Raw genomic sequence first — 24,912 nt, forward strand, 5'->3', positions numbered from 1 at the left:
CTAGTGGCAACCAGCAGCATCCTTGTGCATTAGAAGAAACATACGGATAGACTTATGTATGGGGGTAAATTTGTCTCAAACTTATTGATACAAATATTTTCGTGATATTCACGTTTTTTAGATTGACAAATAGATCCGCCATTTATACATTTGCTTGTTAATTAGGTGTACGCATTTATCATGTCATTTGTAAATGTTCAATTCTCCACGTGTGAATGCGCTCTTGTGTATCATAGGGCGCGCGCGTTTATTTTTGGAGAGCTATTAACTCACACAAGTCCTCATATATTCACGTGTTTAGGGAACCGGCGTTCCTCCCTCCGCCTGAAGGCAGTACTGCTTTTTCCATTGAGGTGAACGAGACAAATCCCAAAGCCAAGCCAAATTGTGTGTGTGATAACTGAGTGTGAGCTGTGGTCAAAAACAGCACCTACAATCAAGGAGAGTGTGCATTAATTTTATGGGGTTTACGGGTCAATAATTTCCTTTGCCACATGCAAGGACATTACAGTAAGAAAGTGTATGGTAAAAAGCCATTAAGAAAAGATGACTCCTCAAAATTTTGACAGGGAACTGTGATAGAAACAACGGCGATGATGAAAGGTGTCGGCCGCTCCGATTGTTGTCAAGTTTTGGCCCGTGCCAAGCCCATGCAGTGCATGACACATGCTGACACACGCAACCACATTCCTGTTTGGGCGTGCCTATCTGATGCCTTCGAGAATGCTCAACAAAGTAAGCCTCACGTTGAAAACGCATACAGAACAGCGTTTGCCGTCTTTTGAAAACGATCCCACGCTGGCCGACGCGTCTGAAAATTGGCTGAGGCCAACTTCGAAAAGGCCTCGTGAACCTTTGCCAAGGTTCCCACGGGTTGGACTCTGAGCCCACGCTTTGACCAGCCGTACCTGAACACAGCACACGCCGGGTTAAGCGTCCGCTTCTGCATTTTGCAGAGTATTCCTGAGCACGGGCGCCATGGACAGAGCTTTGTCGGAGGAAGCGGTGGCCAACGCTTGCAAGGATGGCGACCCCGTCACCAAGGTCACGTCATGTCACGCGTCTCCTGGCCGGCACATTTCTCGATTTACGTCGGACCGCTCAGCTTCGACCCGTTTGTTGGCGTGCCGCTAAAGTTAAATTACAGTGAGCGTCCTATGAGTCCCAAGCACTGTCATTCACGCTCATAGCATCCAACTGTCATCATCAGGATGAAAGACGACAATTTTTTTTTTTAACGTTAGTCATCTGATTATAAATCAGAAAACTGGTTAAGATTCAAGACATATTTGTCTTTGTACACAAGCTAATGAATTGATGTCAATTCGGCTCCTTCAACTGGTAAAATAAGCAATTTGGTCGGCAGATTGCAATATTACTGACAAGTTCAAGTCTGAACGAGTGTGTGTACTATCCAATCGCAATTAGAATTTTTTTTTTTTGCTTTAGGACTACATGATGCAGCAGACAATGTTGAGGGTGAAAGATCCCGCTCGCTCCCTCGACTTCTACACCCGAATCCTTGGAATGACGTCAGTGCAGACACGCTCTTATCCTCGCCAATTTGCGACTGGTCCCTCGCATGCCGCCTCACAAAGGGTTTCTGTGTGTGTGTGTTGGTCAGGCTGCTGCAGAAGATTGACTTCCCATCAGTGCGCTTCAGCCTTTACTTCCTGGGCTTCGAGAACAAAGCCGATATTCCGTCAGATATCCGGGAGAGGACAGCGTGGACTTTTTCCCGCCGAGCCACCTTGGAGCTAACCCAGTGCGTAAACAATCCATATTGGAGATCAGGTGTGAAATCTAGATCGATTTGTAGCAAAAGTGCCAAACGTTTGTAGCAAAAAATTGTCATAACACTTAAAATAAAAATGGAGATAGGAGTGGGGTTGTTTCTTTTGAACACATGCAAGCACACAAAAACGCCATTAGACAATAAAATGTTATTCACCTTACTTAAACATCGTTCTCCAAAATCATAACTTCAATTATGTATGTGTGTATATGTTCCAGTAATTGGGGCTCAGAGTCAAATGCAGACTTGTCTTATCACAATGGAAACAGCGACCCAATTGGCTTTGGTAAGAACTGTAGTTGCCTTTTAACATCTTTGAAACGTCATATGACTCTTGTTTTGTTATCCAAAGGTCACATTGGCATCGCCGTGCCCGACGTTGGCATCGCTTGTCACTTGTTTCAATCGTTGGGCGTCACCTTCATCAAGAAACCGCACTCTGGTAAACGCATGCAACATAAACATTTTTGTGATGCTACTTCCATAAAACGTACACTAAAAGTCCTGTTGTCGTGATCTGGGGGAGGCAGGACTGAAGATTGATTGTGTACACAGCGGGGATTTTTAGATAGCAAGGTAACACGAAGAAACGGTTAATCGAATTCGTATTGTAATCCCTGACGAGGGTCCGACTGATGCAGATTTTTGAGAGCCGACTTGCCAATTAATTTTCAGAAGAAGAAGGGAAAAAAAATATGCACCCAAACACCAAGAATGACCTCAATTACCATACGTAAAGAGAGGTCAAGTGTTTGTTAGTGTGACCTGGGATTCTTGGCATTGGCAGGCAAGAGGAAAGGTCTGGCCTTCATTCAGGATCCCGACGGTTACTGGATCGAAATCTTCTCACCGAACAAGATGGCGGACTTGATGGCGCCATGATGCTGATCCAAGGATGGATGGGAATTGTGGGGAATTGTTTGTTGAGGTATAAGAGTTTTGAGGTATAAGAGTTTATCTTCAACTTATTCAATCACAATGAGATATTTCTATCTTTTTTTTTTTTTTTTTTTTAGAGTCCAGACATTCAATCTCACTTTAGATTTTTTGAGAAATTATCTTGACACTTTATTTCTTCTATGTGGAGCAGGAAAGCGCGAGTGTTTGTGTACTCAGGAAAATAAAGAGTCACATAGTACTTGTCTCCTGTCACTAACTTCCAAACAACACAAGGACAAAGACCACGGTATGCCGTGACAGGCTGTCCTCTGGGCATGTCTTTTTCAGCAAGTAGCAAAAAGCTTTTATCTCAATTTTCCTTCCTTCTGCGAAAAAAATACTTGCTATTTATTATGCTTCCGCTTGTCGAAAACGAACGTTTACGCGCCGTTTGAGCAGAATGAGGCGATTCTTGTTGCGCGTAATCCGCGCCGCATTTTTGTCCATGCCCGAGCATCGCCTTCCCTCCCAGCAACCTTAGCAACAGAGTGAAACATGGCGGCGTCCAGCAACGCAGAACATTCTCCGGAACTAACGAGGCCGTTAAAGACACCGAAAACCGAGGTGCCATCCCCGGAGTCGGAAGATTTGAGTGACAGCAACCAGTACCACTCCGGTCCCTCCACACCCAACCGCTTCTCGCCGTTGAACGTGGCCTGCGGGGCCGCCGCTCGGACGGCGGCCTCATCCTCCAACAACTACACCGCTTGTCGGGGTATGTCGTGGACCCCTTCGGAAACGAACGCCCTCATCGCGGTGTGGGGAAACGAGAGGCTGACGGAGGCCAAGATGCAGCAGTTGGAGGTGGCGGGCACCATGTTTACCGGGAAGGCCCCCGGCCCCGCCATGTACGAGCGAGTGTCCAGAGCCTTGTCGGAGTTGGGCTACGAAAGGACCCCGTCTCAGTGCCGGGAGAGGATGAAGGTACCCCAACTCCCTTCAAAATACCCGAGGTTTTGTCTAATGATCGTGGTTTCATTTACGTCGAATTATGACAGGCTGGTGCATCCGTACGACCCCGGTTCCAACTAGTGACACCTCCAAACATTGCGTCACAAGTACTTCCGGGTGGCCCCACACGTAAACAAACGTGGTGAATGGCTTCATGCGGTGTTTTTCAACCTTTTCTGAGCCAGGTCACACTTTATTTTTCTCTCTGGAAAAATTCCAACCACACTACAGCCAAAACTTTTAAAATTGTAAACTGTAGCCCGCTGTAGCAAAAATGTTGGCAGTGTTCAAAAATATAATTTTTGAGATTTCTTCCAAAATACCCTCCCAAACACCCATAGGTTACATTTCTAATGAAATCAATTAGCTCATTATGGCATGGCTTGTACGAACCAAGATTTCTCCCACCTTACACAGACACTCAGGCGTTGCTACAGTCGCGTGAAGGAGCATGGCATCGGCAAGAGGAAGAGCAGCTACACCATAGAGCAACTGGAGAAGGTGTTTGGGCAGGGAGGCTGGGATTCGCAGACCTGTGCTCCGGTGCTGATCAACAGCAGTGGACTTTACCAGGAGATGGAGTCTGATGGCAGCACTTTGGAAGACTTTTCACAGGAGGACTGGTGCAACCAGGTGCTTGATTCGGCTTTCCAGGAAGGAGACATGGATGCTGGTAGGTATTTGACCAGGTAAGAACATAAAAAAAAGAATATTAGTAAATTCCAACCAGAATGCTTTTTCTTCCCCCGCAGAAGAAATACATATGCCGAAAAGCAGAGCACTACAAATTCAAGCAGAGCTCTCAGAGCAAATCCAGTAAGGCAAATTGATTCCTAAAATGTTTGTTTTTAAATAGTTGTGAATGATGTAGGTAATCAAACTGCTGAAATTTGCGGATTACGATCATTTGAAGATAAACAATGGCTCCAAACGATTACTCGATTATTTATATGCTTGTTGATTAATTTGATGAGCGATTGGTTGTCGATTAATCGATGAATTTTGACACCTTTACAATGCCAGCGCAGTTAAAATGATGCCTATAGCAGTCAGTGAATGAGTTAAACTTGAAACAGGATTCCAATATTATAAATTAATAATTAATATTAGACATTTGTGAAAAACACAACCATGAAATTAATTGGATAATTTTATATACATATATATATTTTTTTTAAAATAGAATTGGTAATTTAATTAACGATACATAATGAAACATTGAATGTTTAATTCCATATTTCGTTCATTATTTAAAAAATGTAATTGAGTGATACTTTTATTAAGTCATTTAGTGGTTTATTTATCTATTTAACTTTGTCAAATTAGGTCTTCCATAGTCAGTGAATGAGTGAATGTGTTTAAGAGTATTTGATTTTGAATTAAAATGGGCACGGATCCCAGCTTGATCTTTGCAGAAACATTTTGTTTTTGCAGAAAAAAAGACACGATGCAGACGCTGGTGCGCATCCTGGAGTCGGTGCAGCTCAAGTGGGAGCACTTTCAAACTTGGACTGAGTTTTCGCGCCTGCACCTCTCCAACAAGCTAGCCATTTTCGGCATTGGCTACAACACCCGTTGGCGGGAAGATGTGCGCTACCACTACGCCGAAATCAGTTCCCAGGTGCCGCTGGGAAAAAGACTTCGAGAATACTTCAATCCAGAGAAGCCCGAGGGCAAAAGCGTTATGACCAAAGTTCAAAAGATGAACTGGAAGAATGTTTACTACAAGTTCCTGGACATTACCATCAGTGAAGCTCGCTGCCTGGAGCTGCACATGGAGGTGGACTGGCTCCCGGTGTCCCTATCGAGAGATGCTGGGTGCAGCGTGTCCACAGCCCACTACCTCCTCCCCGGGGACATCCCCAAGACATATGGACTCTACGCCATCGGTTACGAGGCGGCGGCGGCGTCGGGTCGGACCTCGCCCCAAAGCGATAGTCGCAACTCCAGTTTACCTCAATCAGAGAATTGGGCGCAAAGTCAGACTGATGGAGAAGGAGCAGCAAATAGCGACGCCGGTGCTGGGACGAAAGTAGTTTACTGCTACCTTGGCATTGCTGAAGAGAGGACCATTCAACAGTGTCTCTTACAGAACTTTCAGATCGCGGTAAAAGACTACTTTCGTAGCGAGCCCTCCCCGGTGACTCATTTTCTGCAGGAGAACTGCCGCTCAAATGATCCCGCGGGGGGAGGAGGCTCAGCACCGTGTTTACCCATTTACATTAAATTCATAGAGGTGGATCTGGACTTCCTGTCTGCAGGCTCCTTAGTGGAGTGCCTGGAAACGGCTATTGGGTATTCTCTGAAGTACAACGGAGCGTTTTAAATCGACAGCGTTTTGGATGCGTCCTCAGCACCGAGCAAAGGTGACCACTTAACGTTGTGATTGGGCCTTGAGAATCCACAATATGATTCAAAGTTTTGTTTACGGGAATGGGAACTTTGAAAAAGCAGTAACTCTTATACTGTCACTTATTTAACTTTTTCAAACTTACAACAAGGATGTTTTGCCTAAATGAATGTGGGAGGGGTTGGAAAGATGGCTACTTAAGTATGCATCTGTCTACCTCAGTAGAATTAGCAATGAGGTAACGGGACCATAACAGATATTGGTTTACTATTGCTAAAGCTACCTTTAATTTGACTCATGTCATAAAACTTGTCGGTTTGTGTCTCTGCCTGAGGGGTTCCAGGTTCAAATCCTGTCACTGGCCAATCAGCCCATCAAATCATCAAACCTAATCAATAGGCACTAGAAAGCAGCTGGATGCAATGCGATGCAAGCCGGCCAAACGCATTCTTGTGTACACGTTGTCTTATCCGTCTCAGCGACTACAAATCCTGAGAAGTCAAGCGTCGGTTAGCCTTGATGAAAATAGTTCCTGACTTTATGTGCAATGTGCCAGCAAATGACTGCGCTGAGTAAATTCAAAGAAAGGGAAAATATACAGGTTGATTCTCTTCTCTGTATCCGCATACAAATAAATGTACTGTATATACAGTATAGACATGATCTACCTTATATTAAAATGACCTTAAATGAAAATATATATTAATATATATATATATATATGTGTGCATTCCAGCTTTTGAAAACTTGCGATGTTTATCCGTTTTGTTCTGCAGAACCAGTCAAAAATGTTTCGTTTTATTGGCTGATGCCTTGTTCTTGATTGTTGTCACGTGTTTAAGTCGCTGTCACTGTTAAAAACAATAAATGGGCACTGACTTACTGTATTTGCCACACAGTGATTGTGTGGCCTTGTATGTCATTGTCATTGCTTTACCACAAAATGATTATTTTGAGTAACCAATAATGTGATTTTTTAAACCCTTTTTGCAAAAGCATTACAAATATAGTTGACTGAATAAGACTTGGAAAGCCTCACAATAAGAACGGAGCCCAAAGCATGATCATGGTTAAATAAGTTGTCTGTAGAACGGGGACAAGATTCTCGAGAGTCACACATCTCTTTTACATTTGATCAAAAGAAAAAAAAATAGATACACTTGAAAAGACCTGAAAAATAAACGACAGTATTTTAAAACAAATACTACACCTCTAGTGTAATTACACAAATATGGCACCAGATGGTGCAGTTGCGCTGTCATCCACATTTTTTTCCTCCATCAAATTAATGTTTCATATTATTTAGAAAAAGCTTTGAGCTATTTTTCAGAGTATGTTATAACCTGTATAAAACCATTAATAAATAAGGTTAACATTTGCTGAAAGTTGATTTAAATTGCTTTTTTTTAACCGCTTTGTTCAAGTTAAAAACGATACAATTTGAAGTATATTCAGGGAATTTCCATAGATAATGATATCATGTATAGTCAACGCAGCGAGTGGGGTGGCGCGAAATGTTCTCTCTTCCATCGGTGGTGGGCTTTGCAAAAATATAATTCAGAAGCACTGAACTGAATATTATCACACTGAAAGTTGTGGAACTGGAGGTTGTAGTTTACCCATATGACCACGGGGTGGTAGAAAAGAGCTACTGTGGCGGACACTAGGACCATGTCTCTCACCCAGTAGGCATGTTGCTATGATCCTTTGATGCTTTGAAACTTTTGGCTTTGTCTTTGCTGTTTTGGACTTTGTTGTATCAGTTTTGTGATGGCATGCGAAGAGTAAAGATCTCCACTAGCACAGCAACGTGTGGTTTCTTCGCCTCGCCACATAGGGTGTGGCGGACCCTAGGACCATGTCTCTCACCCAGTAGGCATGTTCCTAGTGTCCGCCACACTACCATTAATTAAAGTAGACGTAGAAGTTACGTTTTAATAAGTAACTTCATGAGGGGATAAAAAGGTACAAACATTAGTATTAGTATTAGACATGATACATTATAATCATAATAATAATAATAAATGAGGTACTGTCAAACAGATCTCATCAAAGTCTCTTTGATTCTTTGAACTTTTGACTGACACTTTCTTTTTCCACAAGCACAGACCAGGCAGGTTGTGTGAGTCATTCCTTGGTCATTCCAGCAACAAATCAGTCTGTTGATACTGGTCTGGAAATAATTGGATGTGATACTAAGGACGACACGACCCAACATCTACCATTGGTGGGTAAATAGCTTTTCTTGTCAACCGTTCTATACTGCGCCAACCGTGATTTATTAAATGTCGGAACTACATTTGTAGTGGTATTTCCAGGCGTAAGTTATTCAGCAACAAGATATCGTGGTCGCGTAACAGTAAAAATTCCTGATAAAGACAATCAGCACTTCGCCAAGGACTCACAATAACAATTTAGCAATACATTGTATCTTGTTTCACTTAATTTGCTCTTAATATGAAACGAATATAATCCTGGTCCTATAACGACATTACAAAGCATTTAATATAATTTCCTGATTCCTGCAAACTCTGTTAAAATCTCTCGTACTCCCAAAGTACCTTCAAGTAACCCCATTTGAAAAATACAGCTGGAAATTATGACTGAGAATGCATGAGCAGATCATATGACGTAAACCTAAAGAAACAAAAGAACATATTCAATATAACGTTTTTTTTTCTATCTTTGCATTGATACATTTTGACAACTTGAATTCAAAAGGACTGATAATCAAATGCAGGATGTCCAAACTAATTCTTACGTATTAATGCACACAATTTAGCACAAGAGATTTTTACCTGACACGCTAAGAATATGCAATAATAATGTACAGTCCTGGAATTACCAACAGGAATGTTTATTCCTGGTAGGTGGCATGGAACCAACAAATGGTCTGTGACAAAACAAGATATATATATATATATATATATATATATATATATATATATATATATATATATATATATATATATATATATATATAAACTGATACAACAAAGTCCAAAACAGCAAAGACAAAGCCAACAGGTTCAAAGCATCAAAGGATCATAGCAACATGCCTACTGGGTGAGAGACATGGTCCTTGTGTCCGACACAATATATATAATTTTTTAAGTTTCTTAATATATTTCTGATACTCAAATTCCTTCTCTAAAATATTATTATTTGAAGGTCCATTGCATATACAGTGCAAAAACATATGTTATCTTCAAACAGATGAAGCCCTGTTTCCTTGGATTCATTCTCAAGAATAACCTTTGTTCACCTTTTATAATTGAGCAATCCTCCTGCATTAGCTTCACCTATGTTGCCAGGCAACAGGTCAACCTTAGAAAAATGAAATAAACGCAATCTGACCACTCTTGCAACCTCAGGTCTGTTCATATTTTTACATTTGCTGGGGGTAGAGCGCTCACCTGGGAAATCAAGCTGAGCAGAGTTCAGTTTGAATTGCTGATTTTTGGTCCACACTTCTTGATAGAGGGTGGGGTAAAAACACTGTTGATTTACTCCTATTAAATACATGAATATTATATAGTATTATATTATTTTAAATGGGACAACAAATGAGTAATTAGTGTAGTTTTAAATCAATTCAAGTTGTGCCTGCCATAACAGCTATCTGAGCACTAAGCTAACCAAGAATTCTACAGTCCTGTGTCCATTTTTGCAAACTTTCTCCATGCTAACACAGCTTAAAAAATGAAACAAACATATATCATACATAGAACAGACAAGGGTGAATAATTTTATTCATAACTATTAATTAATATGTGTGTTTATCTGAGTATGCTTAGGCCAGTAGGAAAGGCCTTGGTGGTCCTTAGGGCACACCACTGATAAATAATGATGGCACTGAAGCTTCAAAACATGCTTCCAACGTTGACCTACATCTCCATTGAACCACTGATTCAAGCTTGCTTCAAATCACGTGACATACGACGTAACGCTTCCTGAAATTCCAAAAATGAATCCCCTCATTTGTCACTCTATAAACATGGATTTCCTGTCAGGTTTACAGGTGACACCATCCAAATGAAAGAACTATACTGTACTCGAAATTTGTCTTTTGAGTGTAAATTAATACCACAAATCGGAAGTGCAAATTGGAACATCGTTTATGATACTTTATAAATCATACTTTTCCAGAACAGCTGTTTTGTTTTTCATTTAGCAGTTTTATTTTAACAGCTGTGCGTGTGTGTATCTGGTACTAATCGTGATTAATTGTACAATATTACATAATCGTTAGCTTTTTGTGTATTTTTAATGGCGTTACACCTGCATTCATTTGCTGTCACTTACTAATGAAGTTATAACTTTTGTAGTGGAGTACAAAATGTGCTGTCGACTGCAGTTTCAGTATAAAAGCATTGTATTTATAGCGGGTGTAAGTACTTTTATTTTGTAAACGGAAGCTTTACGAGATTTTGCAACGCGCGCTTGACGCAAGCTGAACACCGAGCGTCCCTCGCTCTCTCTTTCTCGCTCTCACCTCCTCTCTCACCTCCTTCCTCTCTTTCCACTGTGAAGAACGCGCCAATGATTAGTCGCCGTTTGTCGTTCCACATCTTTGAGAGGTCTCTCGTGCACCAGCACACTCACTTTTTTTTTCTTAGCGCATAAGGTGCATATCGACTTTTTTTTACCTTTTATTTTTCTCTCTTCCACCTTCACAGAAATCGGCGGACAATCATTCCTAAACTGAGGGTGACTTAGGTCGCTTCCCAATTTTCCCCACCCGAAGTGTCCCTTCAGCAGCCGACACGTGTGCAAAGGAAACGGAGGAAAAAAAAAAACACCTGGACGCCAACAAACTGAAAAAAAGAAAGTGAGACTGCCTGCAGGACTGTCAGTCACAAGTTGAAAGTGTGGCTACCTGAAACATGGTCGTAGATAGGATTTCGTGGAAACTTACTGTGCTGTCAATCACCTGCCTGTGGGGCTTCTCAGGTAAGAAAAATGCTTATTTAACATATGATATAAACAATGCCGATTATAGACTGCGGTTCCATGTGTTTAAACAACATTGAATTCGGCCAAACAAAATCCCATACGATCTCTGAGGAAAAATACTATTAATTTTCGTTCTATACCAAACTGTAAATAAATTCAAATGTCTTGATCCCAAGACTAATACTCGCCTACAGCTATTAAAAAAAAAAAAAAAAAAAAAAACTTTTATTAGGCATGCCAGAGGATGAGTACTTCTGTCAAAATTACTTGTATATATTTCTCAAGAAAAAATGTGTGATACATGATTATGTCTTCCAGGGAAGAATAATCCCTTTATAGCTTTTGCAACATTGTCGCACTCTCTCGAGCAACGTATTAAAACTCCTACTTTCCCGGATAAATATTTAGTAGTACACGCAGCCTACTTTTCTCCCAGACTTAGATAAATTGATATGTGGTACAGACGCTTGAGCATTTTCAAATGATTTATGGAATGACATGCTATCAATGATTAATTCTGGTCAAAATTGTGAAGAGCGCTGTCTGAAAAATGATCATTTAGAGTAGAAGTCAAACCTCGGGCCTGTGGGACAGATCAAGGAGGTTTAATACGGCCCACAAGATGATTTTGTGAAGCATTAAAAAAACGTGAATAGTACCGAACCCTGTAGAATGAATTAAAACAATTGTTTTCAAATATATTTATTCTTGGATCATCTTATTATGTGTTCTATACAAAATATGTATTTTATGAAAGAATGAGAAACAGATAATAAAAAATTTCCATTCATTTCATGCAATATATGGAAAAATGTCAGTGTGATGTTTAGGGGCGTGTATTCGTATCAACTTTCACGAGACGATTCTCATGTCACCCATGAGACATACAAGCTATTGGTCTGATGACATTTTCCTCGATTTTTCTCATGGCTGCGTAAAGCCACTGTGTCCATTTCTACACTGTTGCCAAAACAATCTCACGAGCTGACAGGGGCGATCTGAGGTTGGCTAGCCCCGCCCCCTGATGGAGGAAGGCGCAGCTCCTGAAAATGCTACCTGAAAACTATCGTGACCATAATGGTGCCATTAGATAAATCACCTCAGAGCTATTTGCAGGGACAATTTACTCAGGGATTTCTCTGGCCATTTACTCATGATTCAAAGTGGTAGCACAACAGGACATTGAAGTCACAGGAGCTGACCTTGACAATCAGTTGTCCTGCAGGTGTGTCCTGAACACAGTCAGCGGCCAGGCTCCATAGAGGAAATGCCAAATGAATAGCGGCCTTTGGTCACAGGAAGGCTCGGTACTCCTTAAGTTCTTGTTGTTGATGTGTGCATTATAGCAGGAAGTGAGCACACGTCCTGCAGCACACAAGATAAGACCTCAATTTGCGTGTTGCTCAAAAATCTGAAAACTGCTAGGCCATTGGCTGATTAACCAAAGTAGTTTGCAAAGTTTTCCTCCTTTCGCTTTCCGTAGCTAAAAGAAACATGGCCGCCTCCATCTGAGTGGCGCGCCACATGTAATATAATTAGCCATTACTAGACCTTTGATTATAGAAAAAAAATGTTGATGTTTTTATTCCTAAATGTCACATTTAGGAATGCATGTCACAATTGATCATGTAGTCCTAAATTTTGTTTTGTACTGCTTCCAAGGCCTCGTAATGCACAACACAGTAAAAAAAAAAGAAAAAAGAAAAAAAGAAAAAATGGCCTGTTTGAAAAGTTTAAAAGTGCATTCAAACTTATCTTGCAGGTGCTTGGAGGTTGGTGAGGTAATAAGTGTACACAATACATGAGTCACCATGTCAGCAGTTACGATTAAAGGCCATAGATCAGGTCTTGACAAAAAGTAACTATGTTGTACCCAAAAAGTAGCATTTTCAACATCCGTTTGCACATGTAGGGGAGACTGTGGCTTGTTGTCCCGCTTTTTGCACTTTGATATATTTGTCCAGTTTTTGGACTAGAATTCTCCTTGCAGGAATAAAAAAAGGAGTAAAACTTATTGCGTGGAATATTTGTTTACATTAAATTGTAATCGACAAGTGCGGTAATGCTATTCACAATTGCTAATCTGTTAGCGTAAGCAGAGTTTTATATATTTGATAATAAGTAAGTAGTTATCACTCCAGTTCATATTTAACTTCCGTAAAAAAAAAAAAAAATGGTATGTGTGTGTGTGTAATAATGAAATTGCACAATTGATTTTAAAAGGCTCAATAGTGACAGGCTAACTTAACTTTTTCAGTGCCAAGTGTTATCTGAAAAGGCAACCTGCTGATAACCTCTTTGGTAGCTATCAATAGGAACACTCCCCATCAAATGGTCGTCCTTAAATACTGCAGTGCTCAAAAAGTTTAAAATCAAAAGGTGCACTGGCCACAAATGTCATCACACACAAAAATAGTCACCGACAGTCAACAAGTATTTTACCTGACGAGAACTCTTGTCGCGAGTAAGGAAAGCGTTAACCAACTGCCATAGATTGCCAATAAGTCTGGCACTTTTTTCGCACGTTCTGGTCTGTACTGTATATATGTGAGAGCGGCAGCCAAATCTGGAGGAAAAGGACACTTAGAGTGGACCGGACTCCATTTGCTGCCTGTTAAATCTGTCTTCCATCGGTTCCGGGTCCGTTAAATTGAGGTGCCGCTGTATCCTGCAGTCAGACATATCTTATCATAGCACATGTGATTCCTGGCCCAACAATGTATATATAATCCATGCCTTACCCCCTGATCACCCGCAATGATTGTATTCCGGACACAGCATCTGGCAAAAGAACATCTTCATTTGTTTTCCAGGTGGGTCCCACAATGGACTTTACTTATTTAACAAGGTCAATCCAGCCAAGCTTCAAAGGCTCCATTGGGATAAGGAGGGCAAAGCTACTTTTTCACCGCAGATTTGCTGTGGCAACCCTCAGTGATTTAATAGTGAGAGCGAGGGGGTTGCGAGTTATTTTTAGCTTGATGTATTCTAAACACACTTGTAGGACACTGATCCCTCACCCATTCTAACTTAAAACGCCTACTTGTCATGCTTTCATGTTGTACGACAAGTTGGAAACATCTGCTTTCGCGTTGCTTACCTGACGGCAATTCACCATATTGTTTGTCCCTCAAAGTTACAACGGTAAAGGTCGCGGAATAACGCTTGTCCAATTTACAACTGCGGCCTTATCGCTAATTGCCTATTTCTTGGAATAATACAAAATGGATGTGTAGCAAAGCCCCTTTCCGCTTTGAGCTGGGATTATGTGTTTGAAGCCCGCGGTCCCCAGCAACTGGTGCAATTTTGATTTGAGAAAGGATTGTGGGATTTATTGTTACATACGTAATGACACGGAAATACAACACTGCGCTTTTTGCTTCACTCTGGAGTAGTTTACCGCTCAAAAAACGGGCTCACGTGCCAGCAACTCTTGTAATCCTTTGTATTTATACTCATCAGCGCCGTGCATAAGGCCAAGGAGAACAAGAACCTGCAGGGAGATTAGTGCAGGTTCATCCTCAGTCACATTCGTCACCACTTCAAAATCTTCCCTAAATCCTCATTATATTTCGTTTTACTGCAATTATCTTGGTCTTAAACACGTTACTCTAATTTTATCACCTTAATTAAAGCCACATTTACCGGCTTAAGGATGTAATCATTACTGAGAAAAATAGCAGAGGAATCCTCCAAATAGATTTTTCATTTTTCACCAAAAAAAAAAAAAGAAAGGAAAAAAAAACGTTTTCAGAGCACGTTAACATCATACAATTTCTGAAATTTACACTTGATTCGAATCAAGTGTTTTGGTGTGCAACCGATGTACTAAATAAGTAAATTGTCTACGCAAGACTAGTCGTCATTGCAATTGCATCACCAAGATAAAGGTTGTATTAAAGTAGAAATGCATTTGTTATAGAGGACTAGTATCTATACCAGGGGTGTCAAACTCATTTTAACTCAGGGGCCACATGGAGGAAGATCTATTCTCATGTGGGCCGGACTGCTAAAATCATAGTATTCTTAAGAAACAGTGGCAATTATGTCGATTTTTACTATGTGTTCCAGCATGGGCCCAATCCCCCTCAAATCGTGGCAGTCAATTGGAAATATATTGTTGAAAAATATATGTAAAAAAACGAAGACAGATCAAGTAAAATTACTTTTTTGGTCCCCTACAATTGCAATTGGATTTTTTTTCTTATATTGTGTGAAATCTATGGAAATTTTCTAAGATCTTGTTTCTATTTGTTCATAAAATACATATTTTTTTATAAAACACAAGATGAACTAAGAATAAACAAATAATACAACAATTTTAATTCATTCTTGAGGCTTCAGTCATATACATTTTTTTAAATGCTTCAGAAAATCATCTTGCGGGCCAGTTTAAACCTCCTTGCGAGCTGCATCTGGCCCACACGCCTTACGTTTGAAACCACTGAGCTATACAATTTAGATTGAAGGTGAAATACGGAAATTGTAGCACGCTTGACTTATTTGTCTCTGTTGAAGAAAACAAACAACTGTGGATCATTTTTGACAAGATAGGGCCAACGCTGACAGGTGTACTGCATGTAGTACTGTGCACCTTAAATATACAAGCATGACATGCAGTGTGTATGTGTGAGTGTGTGTGTGTGTGTGTGTGTGTGTGGGGGGGGGGGGGGGGGACTGTCCCATTTCGGGGACATCCCATCTCCATCCATGGAGCCAGAAGGGGAAAAAAAGCCTGTTTTAGGGGTCATGAGAAAGTTACTACTTGACTTTCCCATCACTAGGCTCTGGCCTAGGCTCTTAAAGGCACACACACACATTTCCAGTATCTTCCTTTTTGTTGCTCTCTTGCTGTTACAAATATTCTGATGGCTGCAAATTTGGTGAGAGATCAACATGAAACGTTGTTTTTGTTGTACTATTGAATCATTTCCAGTGTTTTGTAATTCCTAATTTACTAATAATAGTTTAATACAACAGGAATAATTGATGATATCCATCCTACACTGCTGCGAATAATGGGGGCAATCCATCTCGGGCTTTTCCTCTGTAAAATGAACCTGAGTTTAGTCTATACCGCATAATATATAGACACAGCTGTCTTAATACACTTTTATTCTGAAATTGTTGCCGGTAGCGGGTCACGGCATCTGTGAAAGAATGGATATGTGCTGCCATACATAACACTCAGTAGGCTAGCATTTCCCTTGATTCTTAGACATAAAACCATAAAGTAGTTCTCATCGTGAAAGCTTAGACACATTGCGGATAAGAATGATGAAAGCGAATAGCCGATACCAATCCATGCATAAGGCGCTTTGAATTCTCAGCGAATCAAAGGATGCATAAACAAGACTTGCTTTTAGCACCGTCCGCACAGAATTGGTGGAGCGCGCAAATGATCCAAGCTGCCTGTGCCTTGGACAGATGTCGCCAGCAGAAGTCAACAACAACTGCCACCTACATCCCTTCGACCTGTCCATCAAAAAAGTTAATAGAGCCCATGACAGACGGGAATTGAGGGCACTGGCTTAGACAAGATAGGCTGTGTTCAATTACTCTTACTTGAGGTATTTAGGTGGGGGATGGGGTGAGAGCCCCGTGCACTTAATCCTGGATTTCTTCTTGAAGTTTTTAGTCAGCTCATTAATCGTTCCCGTGTCATAATTTTTAGAGCATTTACTTTTCAAGCTGTAACATTCATACATGTAGCACAGGCATGAGCTCAACATTAGCATTAGTATAATTAAGTGGCCACACTCAGACATTGTGTGTGAGGTGATGCTAGCAGTAGGCAACAATGTGGAAAAAGTCATTATAACCAGGCTATTAAGCAAAGGCCTTTGGGGCGTTTGAGCTATACCGGCGATCGCGCTGAGGCAGAACTAGGAAAAACAAAACAAAAAAACCCTTCATACAATTAGATATACCCGAAAGTTTTTTTTTAATACTCATCCAAATAAAAATAAAATAAAATACAAATGCATTTGTCGGAAGAGGCATACATATCTAGAGGTTTTGATTCTTAAAATCAAACACAGGATGCAAAATTAGTAGTGGAATGCAGTCTCCAAGTAAATAGCGCCCAAAGTGTTCACTGTACTAATTATCCCTATGGCCAATCCTTCGCATACATTTTTATGTTTGTCTTGACAAAATGAATAATTGTAATAATCTGGATTGTGTATGTCTGAAGCATTTATCGAAACAAATGTATGCAGAATGTATTTACCTTGAAAGAGCAAACAATAAATGACAATTGAATGTTGAGGCACCAAGATAAAAGTCTTCATTAAATATAAAGCGTGAACATTGTATTATCATTTATTTATATGAAGCTGCTCTCAGATTTGGGAACGAATCTCTTAAGCCCATTCTGCACAAGGACATCCATGTTCCCTTGAGAGAAAGTCTTTTAAGGGGGGACTGCCTTGTTCTCTCCGTCACTGAATTTCTACATGTTGGCCTTGAATGACTAACAAAAAAAAAACGCGCATTATAATGAGTACATTGCACAACTGGAAATTTTGTCTGTCTGTAGCTTTCTATAGTATGTAGTTATTTTGCTAAATTTCCAGGTATCTACCTACCTACGACATACAGTATATCCAGTCGTTAGTCATATCCATCTATTCATCTATCAATACAGTCATTCGTCATATCCATCCCTCCATCCATTCGATATAAACAACTTGCAACAGTATTTATCCGTCCGGGGGGTCAAGTTTGTCAAAATGCACTTGTGTCTACTGGTTTGTTCCATGGAGGTGTGCAATTAGCAATTTTTATTTTCTAAACCAGTATAGCTGCAAGTAACAAATATACGTGTTGTCAAATTGAATATATTGCTGAATAAAAAGGGTACTTATGTTTGTCTTAAATTATTTTTTGGTTTGTTTCCACAAACATTTGCAATGGGGGTCCTCTTCCTAAGGTTATTGCCGAGGTTTTCTTCCATATTGTGGAGAGACACATGGTCTTGTGGCCTGCTGAACAATGAGATCAGTTTCCTTGAACCCATGACTCTGAACTACATTTTATAGAATTGTGTCCATAACAATGGAACATAGAGTCAGCTAGTGTAACTGCAAAGCAGGAAAGAGTACAACACAGGAAATAATGACTAAAATAGAAGTCTTTGTGCTGTGTTGACGCCATCTTCTACTGTTTGCAATGTGACAGGAAAAAAAAGCAAACAATTTTCTCTTTTCCATCCCTCTTGCGTTGAGTGCAAAACTACTACGCGTATACATCCACCATGAAGTACAGAAGCACACAAAGCCCTTATAATCTTTCCTTGTGCACGTTTGAAGAGAGAAGTCTCTCAACTGAATGTTAAACAGGATCTAGCATGGATTACATTTGGGTTTGAACTTGAGCAGCTTGCTGACTGATACAGATTTGGGAATTTGGAAGAAGGCTTGCCACCTGAAGCTCCAAATGAAAGATTGCGTCAGCATTTCTCTTACCAGAGAAAATTGTCTGCTTCTGCAGTAACGCATTCTTTACGTATGCATCATTGACGTGCAATGAGGATTAGTGCTGCTCAGGAGATGCGGCGTTATTGTTAGATTTACAAATTTAGGAGCATTTTGAGAGTATTTGTCAGTAAATGGGCAGCTGGACATTCAAAGCCAATCTAGTATTTTTTTTTTTTTTAACTAAAGCTTAAAGCAAATTTCAGTTTTTCTTCTCATGCCTTGTTTTGATAAGGTATGAAATGCTGCTGAATTTTCCTCAGACCCATACCAACATTTTTTTTTTCTTGCTACAATTGTTTTATAGATAAAATCTGCACATACACCGATGCAATAGTCTGTCACGTTAGGTTAGGTGTTTGTGTAATCTTAAATTTGCGAATTAAGACTCATATATTAATTGATTGACATCAAAGAAACTATTAATCTGTTTTTATGAAAAATGTTTCACCCACAAGAAGACTTTTGTGGAGTTTGCATGTTCTCCCTGTGCCGGTATTGGTTTCTTCTGGTACTCCGGTTTCCATTCACAATCCCAAAAAGATGCATGGTAGATATATATTGGATGCTCCTAATTTTGTTTGTAAGTGTTATTGGTTGTTCGTCTCTGTGTGCCCTGTGATTGGCTGGCTACCGGTTCAAGGTGTACCCCGCCTACAGCCCAAAGACAGCTGGGATAGGCTCCAGCACGCCTGCGACCCTTGTGAGGATAAGCGGTTGAGAAAATGGAAGGATGATCTATTTTTCAACCACTCTTATCCCGTTGCAACCTTTTTCTCTTACTGAATCAATTACAAATCCAATTTTGTTCAACAAAGAAGTTACTAGTACATTGTTTTATGTTTTGGAATTGTTGAGCGGAATCCTCGAAACGAAGGGGTTAATTTGCTTCCTGTCAGTTCATTGATCTTTTTAACATTCATTAGTGACTGGTCATTGCATTCACAGAACCCTCCCTTCCATTCACAACGGCCATTAACCTCATATGCTAAATCTAATTAGTGCTCCCTCGTCGTGCCGTTATTTCTACACAGCGGGTTGTTTATGAAAACATGCGCCTTGATTCCTAATGACAGTCGGCACTACATTAGGCAGGCAATTGACCATTTAGTCCTCTATTTCTGTAATATGCTATAATCCTGATTACCATTTGCTGAAACATACAGTAGATGTGACACAGATGAAAAAAAAAGCATCCAATAAGGAAAGGATGAGGTGGTTGTAGTAGGCTAGAGCTTGAGGGGTAGGCCACACTCACATGCTCTTGTTCACATACACACGTGCATACAAAAAACCCTCCTATTAAGTATCTCCATCACGCTGTCATATGAAATGAAAATCCTCATTTCAATGCAACATGTTTTTGGTCTGTGTTTGAGGCCCGGCACTGCAGCCGCTTCATTGTCCCTTCCTCTACTCTACGTGCACTCCCTTACTGTTTCTATGACATTGCCGCCAATTCTCTCTCAGGGAACACTTTAATCACGACGGCACTCATATATCCCTCTGTCTCCTCGACTTGGTGCACGAGCACACGACGCTCACCCATTCCCTCATTTGATCGCAGATCCCCCGGGAGGATGGGAGCCAGGCCTTGTCTGAGCCCGAATCGCTCTCGCGAGTCATTCCCCATAAGGAAAACAACAAATTCAGATTCGCTTTAATGAACGCTCGTGCTGAGAGAAACCACAGAAGAATATTGCTTTCCGTCCTCTTTTTCTCCTGACACCGCCTGTTGGTGACATCCCAGCAGATTGCAGGAACAGCAACTTTGCTAAAGACCCAACATGTCATTCAAAATGCTTACCTTTTCAGATTCTAAAAATAAAGCCAAGTTCTACATTTTTTATTCCGTCTAATCATAGCGGGCCAAGACAAGGTCTGATATTTTTTTTCTATTTACCAGGGATGCTGCGAAATGGAAAACATTCAACCAAAAACAACCTGTCCATGAACCATGGAAGGGTAGCACAAACATTGGCTCTAATAAGAAAAAGAATAAAGGTGTGGGCCCGCGGGCCATAGTTTGGGGAGAATTGCTTTATATCCTCAGGAATATGGTTGATTAAGGGCCCAGTTAAACTAACTGTATTCTGTTTTCCCATCAGCTAGAAAAGAATGAGATGTAACAAGCACAAAGTTTAAAGAGACTAGCAGTTGTCGGCGAATGAATGAGGAATGAAGACGAAGCAAAGACTTTATGCGGAGTCAAGGATTGTGGTGAGAGTCATGGTGAGCGAGCGAAAAGGAGGACAAGGAGCAAGAGAAATAAAAGAGTGCATCAGATCCTGAGCTGGAGATTTGACTGTTTAATCGAGTCGGTATGGATTAAAGCGGGATTAGGAGGAATTGTGACATTGTAGCAAATTAGCAGGGTAGTTTTAATCTGAGAGGCGGACCATGCCTAAATACGTGACCAGACAGGACAGCGCATGGGTGTGTATTATGATACTTTTCTTTTTATCTATCTATCTAGACATATCTACCTACCTATCCATCACTCCATCCATCCATCCAACCAACCATCCATCCAACCAACCGTTAGCCGCAGTATGTACAGTATCTCGCTTGCTGTTTAGCTAGCTAGGTCCAATATCCACCCACTGAGCCATCCAGCTAGCTAGCTAGCTACAGCATCCATCTACCGAGTCACCCAGCCAGCTAGATAACGACAGTACTTATCTACTTAGCTATCAATCTAATTTAGAGGTGTCAAACTCATTTGAATCGCGGGACAAATTACACTTCTATTTTCTGTCGAAGGGTCGTTATGGTTGTGAAGTAAAAAAAAGTTTTAAGTGTGATCAAAAAGTGTTTCAAAAATCTTTTTAAAGTTGCACACAACTTGCAAAGGTGGTATTTTAGTCAGAAATTTGAAGTCGTGATAATCATTGTTCCTCAACAAAATGTGTTTTGTGTGGTTACGACGCCACAAATGCTTCTGAATAGGAAAAAACAAAGAAGGTTTGGTCAAGATCTAAACAGAGATGAATACTTGCAGTCCTGTGAGTGCTGCGGCCCAAATGAAACCCGATCAGAGCTGGTAGGTCAGGTAATTGTGAAAGCAGAAGCATTGGAGTCCTCCACTACATTGTGTAACCAACAATGACATGGCCCACATGCGTGAGCTCACGCTTGCAGACTTTTATCCATCCGACTTGTACAGTTAACACTAGTTGATGTTATATTTTCACACAGTCAGTCAATTAAAGCTGGTTTACTGGTGCTGAAAGTTAGCACGCGGTCTGACTTCATCGCCGCTGCGGCGGGAAAACATCTGAGTTATGTCTTATTAATGTCTCCGACGTGTGGAATGGTGTGTATCTGTGTGTGCTTGTGGGTTTGTATGACGAATGGGGGATGCTTATCACAAAGGACAGGTTGCTTATATAAGAGCTCATTTCCACCCAGTAGTAGCACCTTGGACTTTTATCCCCGCTGCCTCGCTTTGAGTTGATTCACTCACGGCCCCTCAAGTCCCCCCGTGTCCCCTCGAATCACGGGACACGCACACGGGGCCCGCTTCCTACCTTGGCGCTCGGCAGGCCTCACTAACAGAATGCTGACGTCCTCTCGTATTAGCGCAAACACTTCACCGAAGGGATGGTGTTTGTTGAAGCTGTGTCGGTGCAACTTATTTACCACAAGACAAAAAAACGTGTTTATTTGTTCCTCTTCCAGCAAATTTTTTTTCATCTTATGTTTTGAGTTAGAAGACAAGAGAGATAACAAGTTCAGGAAAGTCACAAAAGTATCCTCGCTTCTTTGCTTTGAGTCCTTTGGGCGAAAGATGTGGCGTTACTGCTTTGTGACTGCAAATATACGGAAAAAGCCGCCTTTCTTTTCAGTTATTTTACCAACAAGATGGTGAAATTAGAAGGACCGCATTTCAAAATTACCTCATTTAGCCCCAAAGACTTAGTTTTGCGTTTGAAGAGTAGACATTCAATCATTTAAATACGGGTATAGGTAGTATGGGATGAATTTTTATCGGTGAGCTAGAAAAGGATGACAAACCGAGTTAATAGCCACCTGGTGAAAAAAAATCGTATTATGTGACTCCCTCTCGATTCTACATACCTGCTGAAATACAAAATAAAACAGAATAATATGCTATGAAAGTTTGTAATGCTTTTTTTCCCCTCAAAAGGGAGGGTTCGCGCAGCTATGGAGATGAAAAAAATCACGAGTGAAAAAAACAAAACAAAACTTCGAACTCGGCACATTGTTTCTCAGCGTACAACGAACAAGTGGTCATTCTATTACCCCGTACCCATATCATTATTTATTATATATATATATATATATATATATATATATACATACATACAAACACAGGATATATATGTGTGTAGTCTACAGGTTAAAAGGAGGGGGCTTTTCCTGAATAAATTGAGTAGTAAAGTCAATCTATTTCACTAAATACTAAAGCAATTAATTTCTACTGTCGCCGCTAATCTTTTGAAAGTGCCGCAAGTCATATTCCATCTGGGGTCATTTCCAACTTCTCTCTCCAAGCTGTGCTTTCAAATCTCTCCATCTGCACGGCTTAGATGTTTGTTTAACGTCCCTTCAATTTAACGTTGTAATTCATCCTCCCCCTCGGGATCACTGGGCAGATCAAGCGCAAGTACCCTCTGAAACCACGAGATGATATCATTGTCATCATCGCTCGTCATATGTTTGTTCACACAACGCTCTCAAGGGATGTCCGCTGACAAATCCGAAGGGACGCAAGCATGGAGTAAAGCCCCCATTGCCGAGGGAGGGACGGTTATGTCTTGGGAAGGACCAGAGTGCCAAGTTCAGCGGAAGGCTAGACTCGTGCATTATGAATGGCGGTTGTTATTTTCATCACCGGGAGCTGTCAGGCGTCATTGTAGTTCCTGCTCTGTCAGCATCTATCGCACCGTGTTCACAGATTGCTGTTTCGGTGTCTGCTCTAACCTTATTGCCTTTTTTGCCGCTCGAGCCGACCCCCACGCTGATACTTTATCCCACTGGAAATGGACCGAGAAAACCCGCTGGGTTCCATTAGCTGCACCTGTCCCCAAAGTAATATGGATTCCGTCCAGATAGTGACTTGAAGTTGAGCTGCTTGTTGTTGCCGCCTCCCATTAGGCCACTCAGGAAAATGAGAGTGAGAAAGTGGCCCTACTCAGGAGTCCATGCATTATTTCACACTACATGTGACAGGCCAGCACATAGACACAAATGCCAACAGACGCTGGGGTGTCAGCGAGCTGTGAGCGTGTGCGCGCTTGTGTTTCTCAACTTTATGCCGCTGCGCTACGGTGCTAACACATACAGTGTCCTTTTGGAGCCAAATTGCACCGATTTGGACACAACAGGAATTAGCAAAGTCAATAAAAGTAAGTGCTTCTAGGTCATGTCTGGATGACGTAGTAGGTGTCATCAATCACATTTTTGAACAACTGCTTACTATGAAGCTTAGAAGAGACATTTGCAAATTCTTGAAATTAACATACGTAAAATCGAATGAAAAAAAAATCTGATTTCGTTTCAAAGACCATAGCTTTCTTTGATCCTGAAATCCGATTATTTTCCTGTAAAATTGACGAGTTGATCAAAATGACCAAAGCGAACGGCAAAGTTTCAAATGTTCCTTTTTTTCCCCAAGAAGCCGTTGAGCAAAGTTTAAAAAAAAAAAAAAAGTATGTAAAAGTCTGTTTTTGTCTGTCTTTATGCGAGTGACTCGCTAACTCACTTTGGTTCAGCTGCGACAGGAATTAAATAGTTGACTGGAATTAAAATGAACTGAGTTAGTGATTTTTAAAAAATGTTTTACAATTTAAAAATTAATCACTAAAATTAACGCTAATAAATGTCTAATAATTGTAAAATGTCTTATTGTCAACTGTAACCGTAGTTTTGGTCCATCTAACGTAAAGATATTGTCCTGGTGTTTTTCCTAATAAGCAAAAATGAGGGCAAGAAGTGTACGACAGCACACCGCGCTAAGCAATGCTTTCAGCCAAACAGCTTTCAGCTTTGATATCATCAATGGACCTTGGGCACCATAAAGCGGCAATTTCATTATTGCCACACATTCCATCTGTTGGGTCTAAAACTTGATGGTATAGACCAAATTGAATAAGAATAGCGTATGTAATCAAAAGGAGGCATTTGGACAGATGAAAACTAAAGTCACTCAGACAGATGTGATCTCTAACTGAGTCACTTTGCAGATAAGGCAGGAAAGCCTGTGTGCTCAGACGGGACTATTCATGCATGCTAGCCTTTGTGTTTGCCCGTTACTTCCCAGCCTACTTCCTCTTTCCCTCCTGACATTCCACTTCCCATCACAGAAGCCTGGTAGGCTCAGATAAGGCCTTCCAGAACATTCCTTCTTCCCGGTGATTCGCTCGCCACCGTCCAAGCACCAATGCTAATCAATGATAGCTGATAGCGCTTTTCCAACA

General features: G+C 40.8%; 4 protein-coding genes across 8 annotated transcripts in view; 3 read left to right on the plus strand and 1 right to left on the minus strand.

Annotated features, from left to right (window-relative positions):
* LOC148408663 (actin filament-associated protein 1-like 1) overlaps positions 1 to 24,912 on the minus strand; it is a 47,498-nt gene that overhangs the window by 11,153 nt on the left and 11,433 nt on the right. For 2 of the 3 annotated variants that reach the window (XM_088441426.1, XM_088441427.1), the window contains exon 3: positions 4,094 to 4,355. The gene's annotated coding sequence lies outside the window, so the exon portion shown is untranslated. Of the gene's footprint in view, positions 1 to 4,093; positions 4,356 to 8,833; positions 8,918 to 24,912 lie in introns of those variants that run through there. The other variant, XM_088441428.1, reaches the window with a different exon arrangement.
* Positions 751 to 2,933, plus strand: LOC148408664 (lactoylglutathione lyase-like). Its single transcript, XM_088441044.1, has 6 exons — positions 751 to 1,044; positions 1,450 to 1,532; positions 1,625 to 1,765; positions 2,014 to 2,081; positions 2,148 to 2,237; positions 2,583 to 2,933. The coding sequence occupies exons 1-6, from the start codon at positions 979 to 981 to the stop codon at positions 2,675 to 2,677; spliced, it is 543 nt and encodes a 180-aa protein (XP_088297170.1). The 5' UTR covers positions 751 to 978; the 3' UTR covers positions 2,678 to 2,933.
* Positions 3,190 to 7,838, plus strand: msantd2 (Myb/SANT DNA binding domain containing 2). Its single transcript, XM_088441429.1, has 4 exons — positions 3,190 to 3,658; positions 4,103 to 4,358; positions 4,438 to 4,501; positions 5,120 to 7,838. The coding sequence occupies exons 1-4, from the start codon at positions 3,230 to 3,232 to the stop codon at positions 6,009 to 6,011; spliced, it is 1,641 nt and encodes a 546-aa protein (XP_088297555.1). The 5' UTR covers positions 3,190 to 3,229; the 3' UTR covers positions 6,012 to 7,838.
* LOC148408666 (endothelial cell-selective adhesion molecule-like) overlaps positions 8,127 to 24,912 on the plus strand; it is a 31,700-nt gene continuing 14,914 nt past the window's right edge. Inside the window, exons 1-2 of one of the 3 annotated variants that reach the window (XM_088441431.1) lie at positions 8,127 to 8,262; positions 10,715 to 10,988. In XM_088441431.1, the coding sequence (XP_088297557.1) occupies positions 10,922 to 10,988 (67 nt within the window). In that variant the 5' untranslated portion in view covers positions 8,127 to 8,262; positions 10,715 to 10,921. Of the gene's footprint in view, positions 8,263 to 10,549; positions 10,989 to 24,912 lie in introns of those variants that run through there. The other 2 variants (XM_088441432.1, XM_088441430.1) reach the window with 2 other exon arrangements.

The sequence above is a fragment of the Hippichthys cyanospilos genome, chromosome 18 (assembly GCF_059441005.1).
Source record: "Hippichthys cyanospilos isolate Australia breed blue-spotted pipefish chromosome 18, RoL_Hcya_1.0, whole genome shotgun sequence".
In the NCBI taxonomy this organism is placed as follows: domain Eukaryota; kingdom Metazoa; phylum Chordata; class Actinopteri; order Syngnathiformes; family Syngnathidae; genus Hippichthys; species Hippichthys cyanospilos.

Excerpts from the sequence above, each read along its gene's own strand:
- LOC148408664 (XM_088441044.1), top strand. The coding sequence starts at position 979 with ATGGACAGAGCTTTGTCGGAGGAAGCGGTGGCCAACGCTTGCAAGGAT. Across the intron at positions 2,082-2,147 it reads CAGCGACCCAATTGGCTTTG|GTCACATTGGCATCGCCGTG; the intron begins GTAAGAACTGTA and ends TGTTATCCAAAG. Across the intron at positions 2,238-2,582 it reads CATCAAGAAACCGCACTCTG|GCAAGAGGAAAGGTCTGGCC; the intron begins GTAAACGCATGC and ends TGGCATTGGCAG.
- msantd2 (XM_088441429.1), top strand. The coding sequence starts at position 3,230 with ATGGCGGCGTCCAGCAACGCAGAACATTCTCCGGAACTAACGAGGCCG. Across the intron at positions 4,359-4,437 it reads GGAAGGAGACATGGATGCTG|AAGAAATACATATGCCGAAA; the intron begins GTAGGTATTTGA and ends CTTCCCCCGCAG. Across the intron at positions 4,502-5,119 it reads GAGCTCTCAGAGCAAATCCA|AAAAAAAGACACGATGCAGA; the intron begins GTAAGGCAAATT and ends TTGTTTTTGCAG.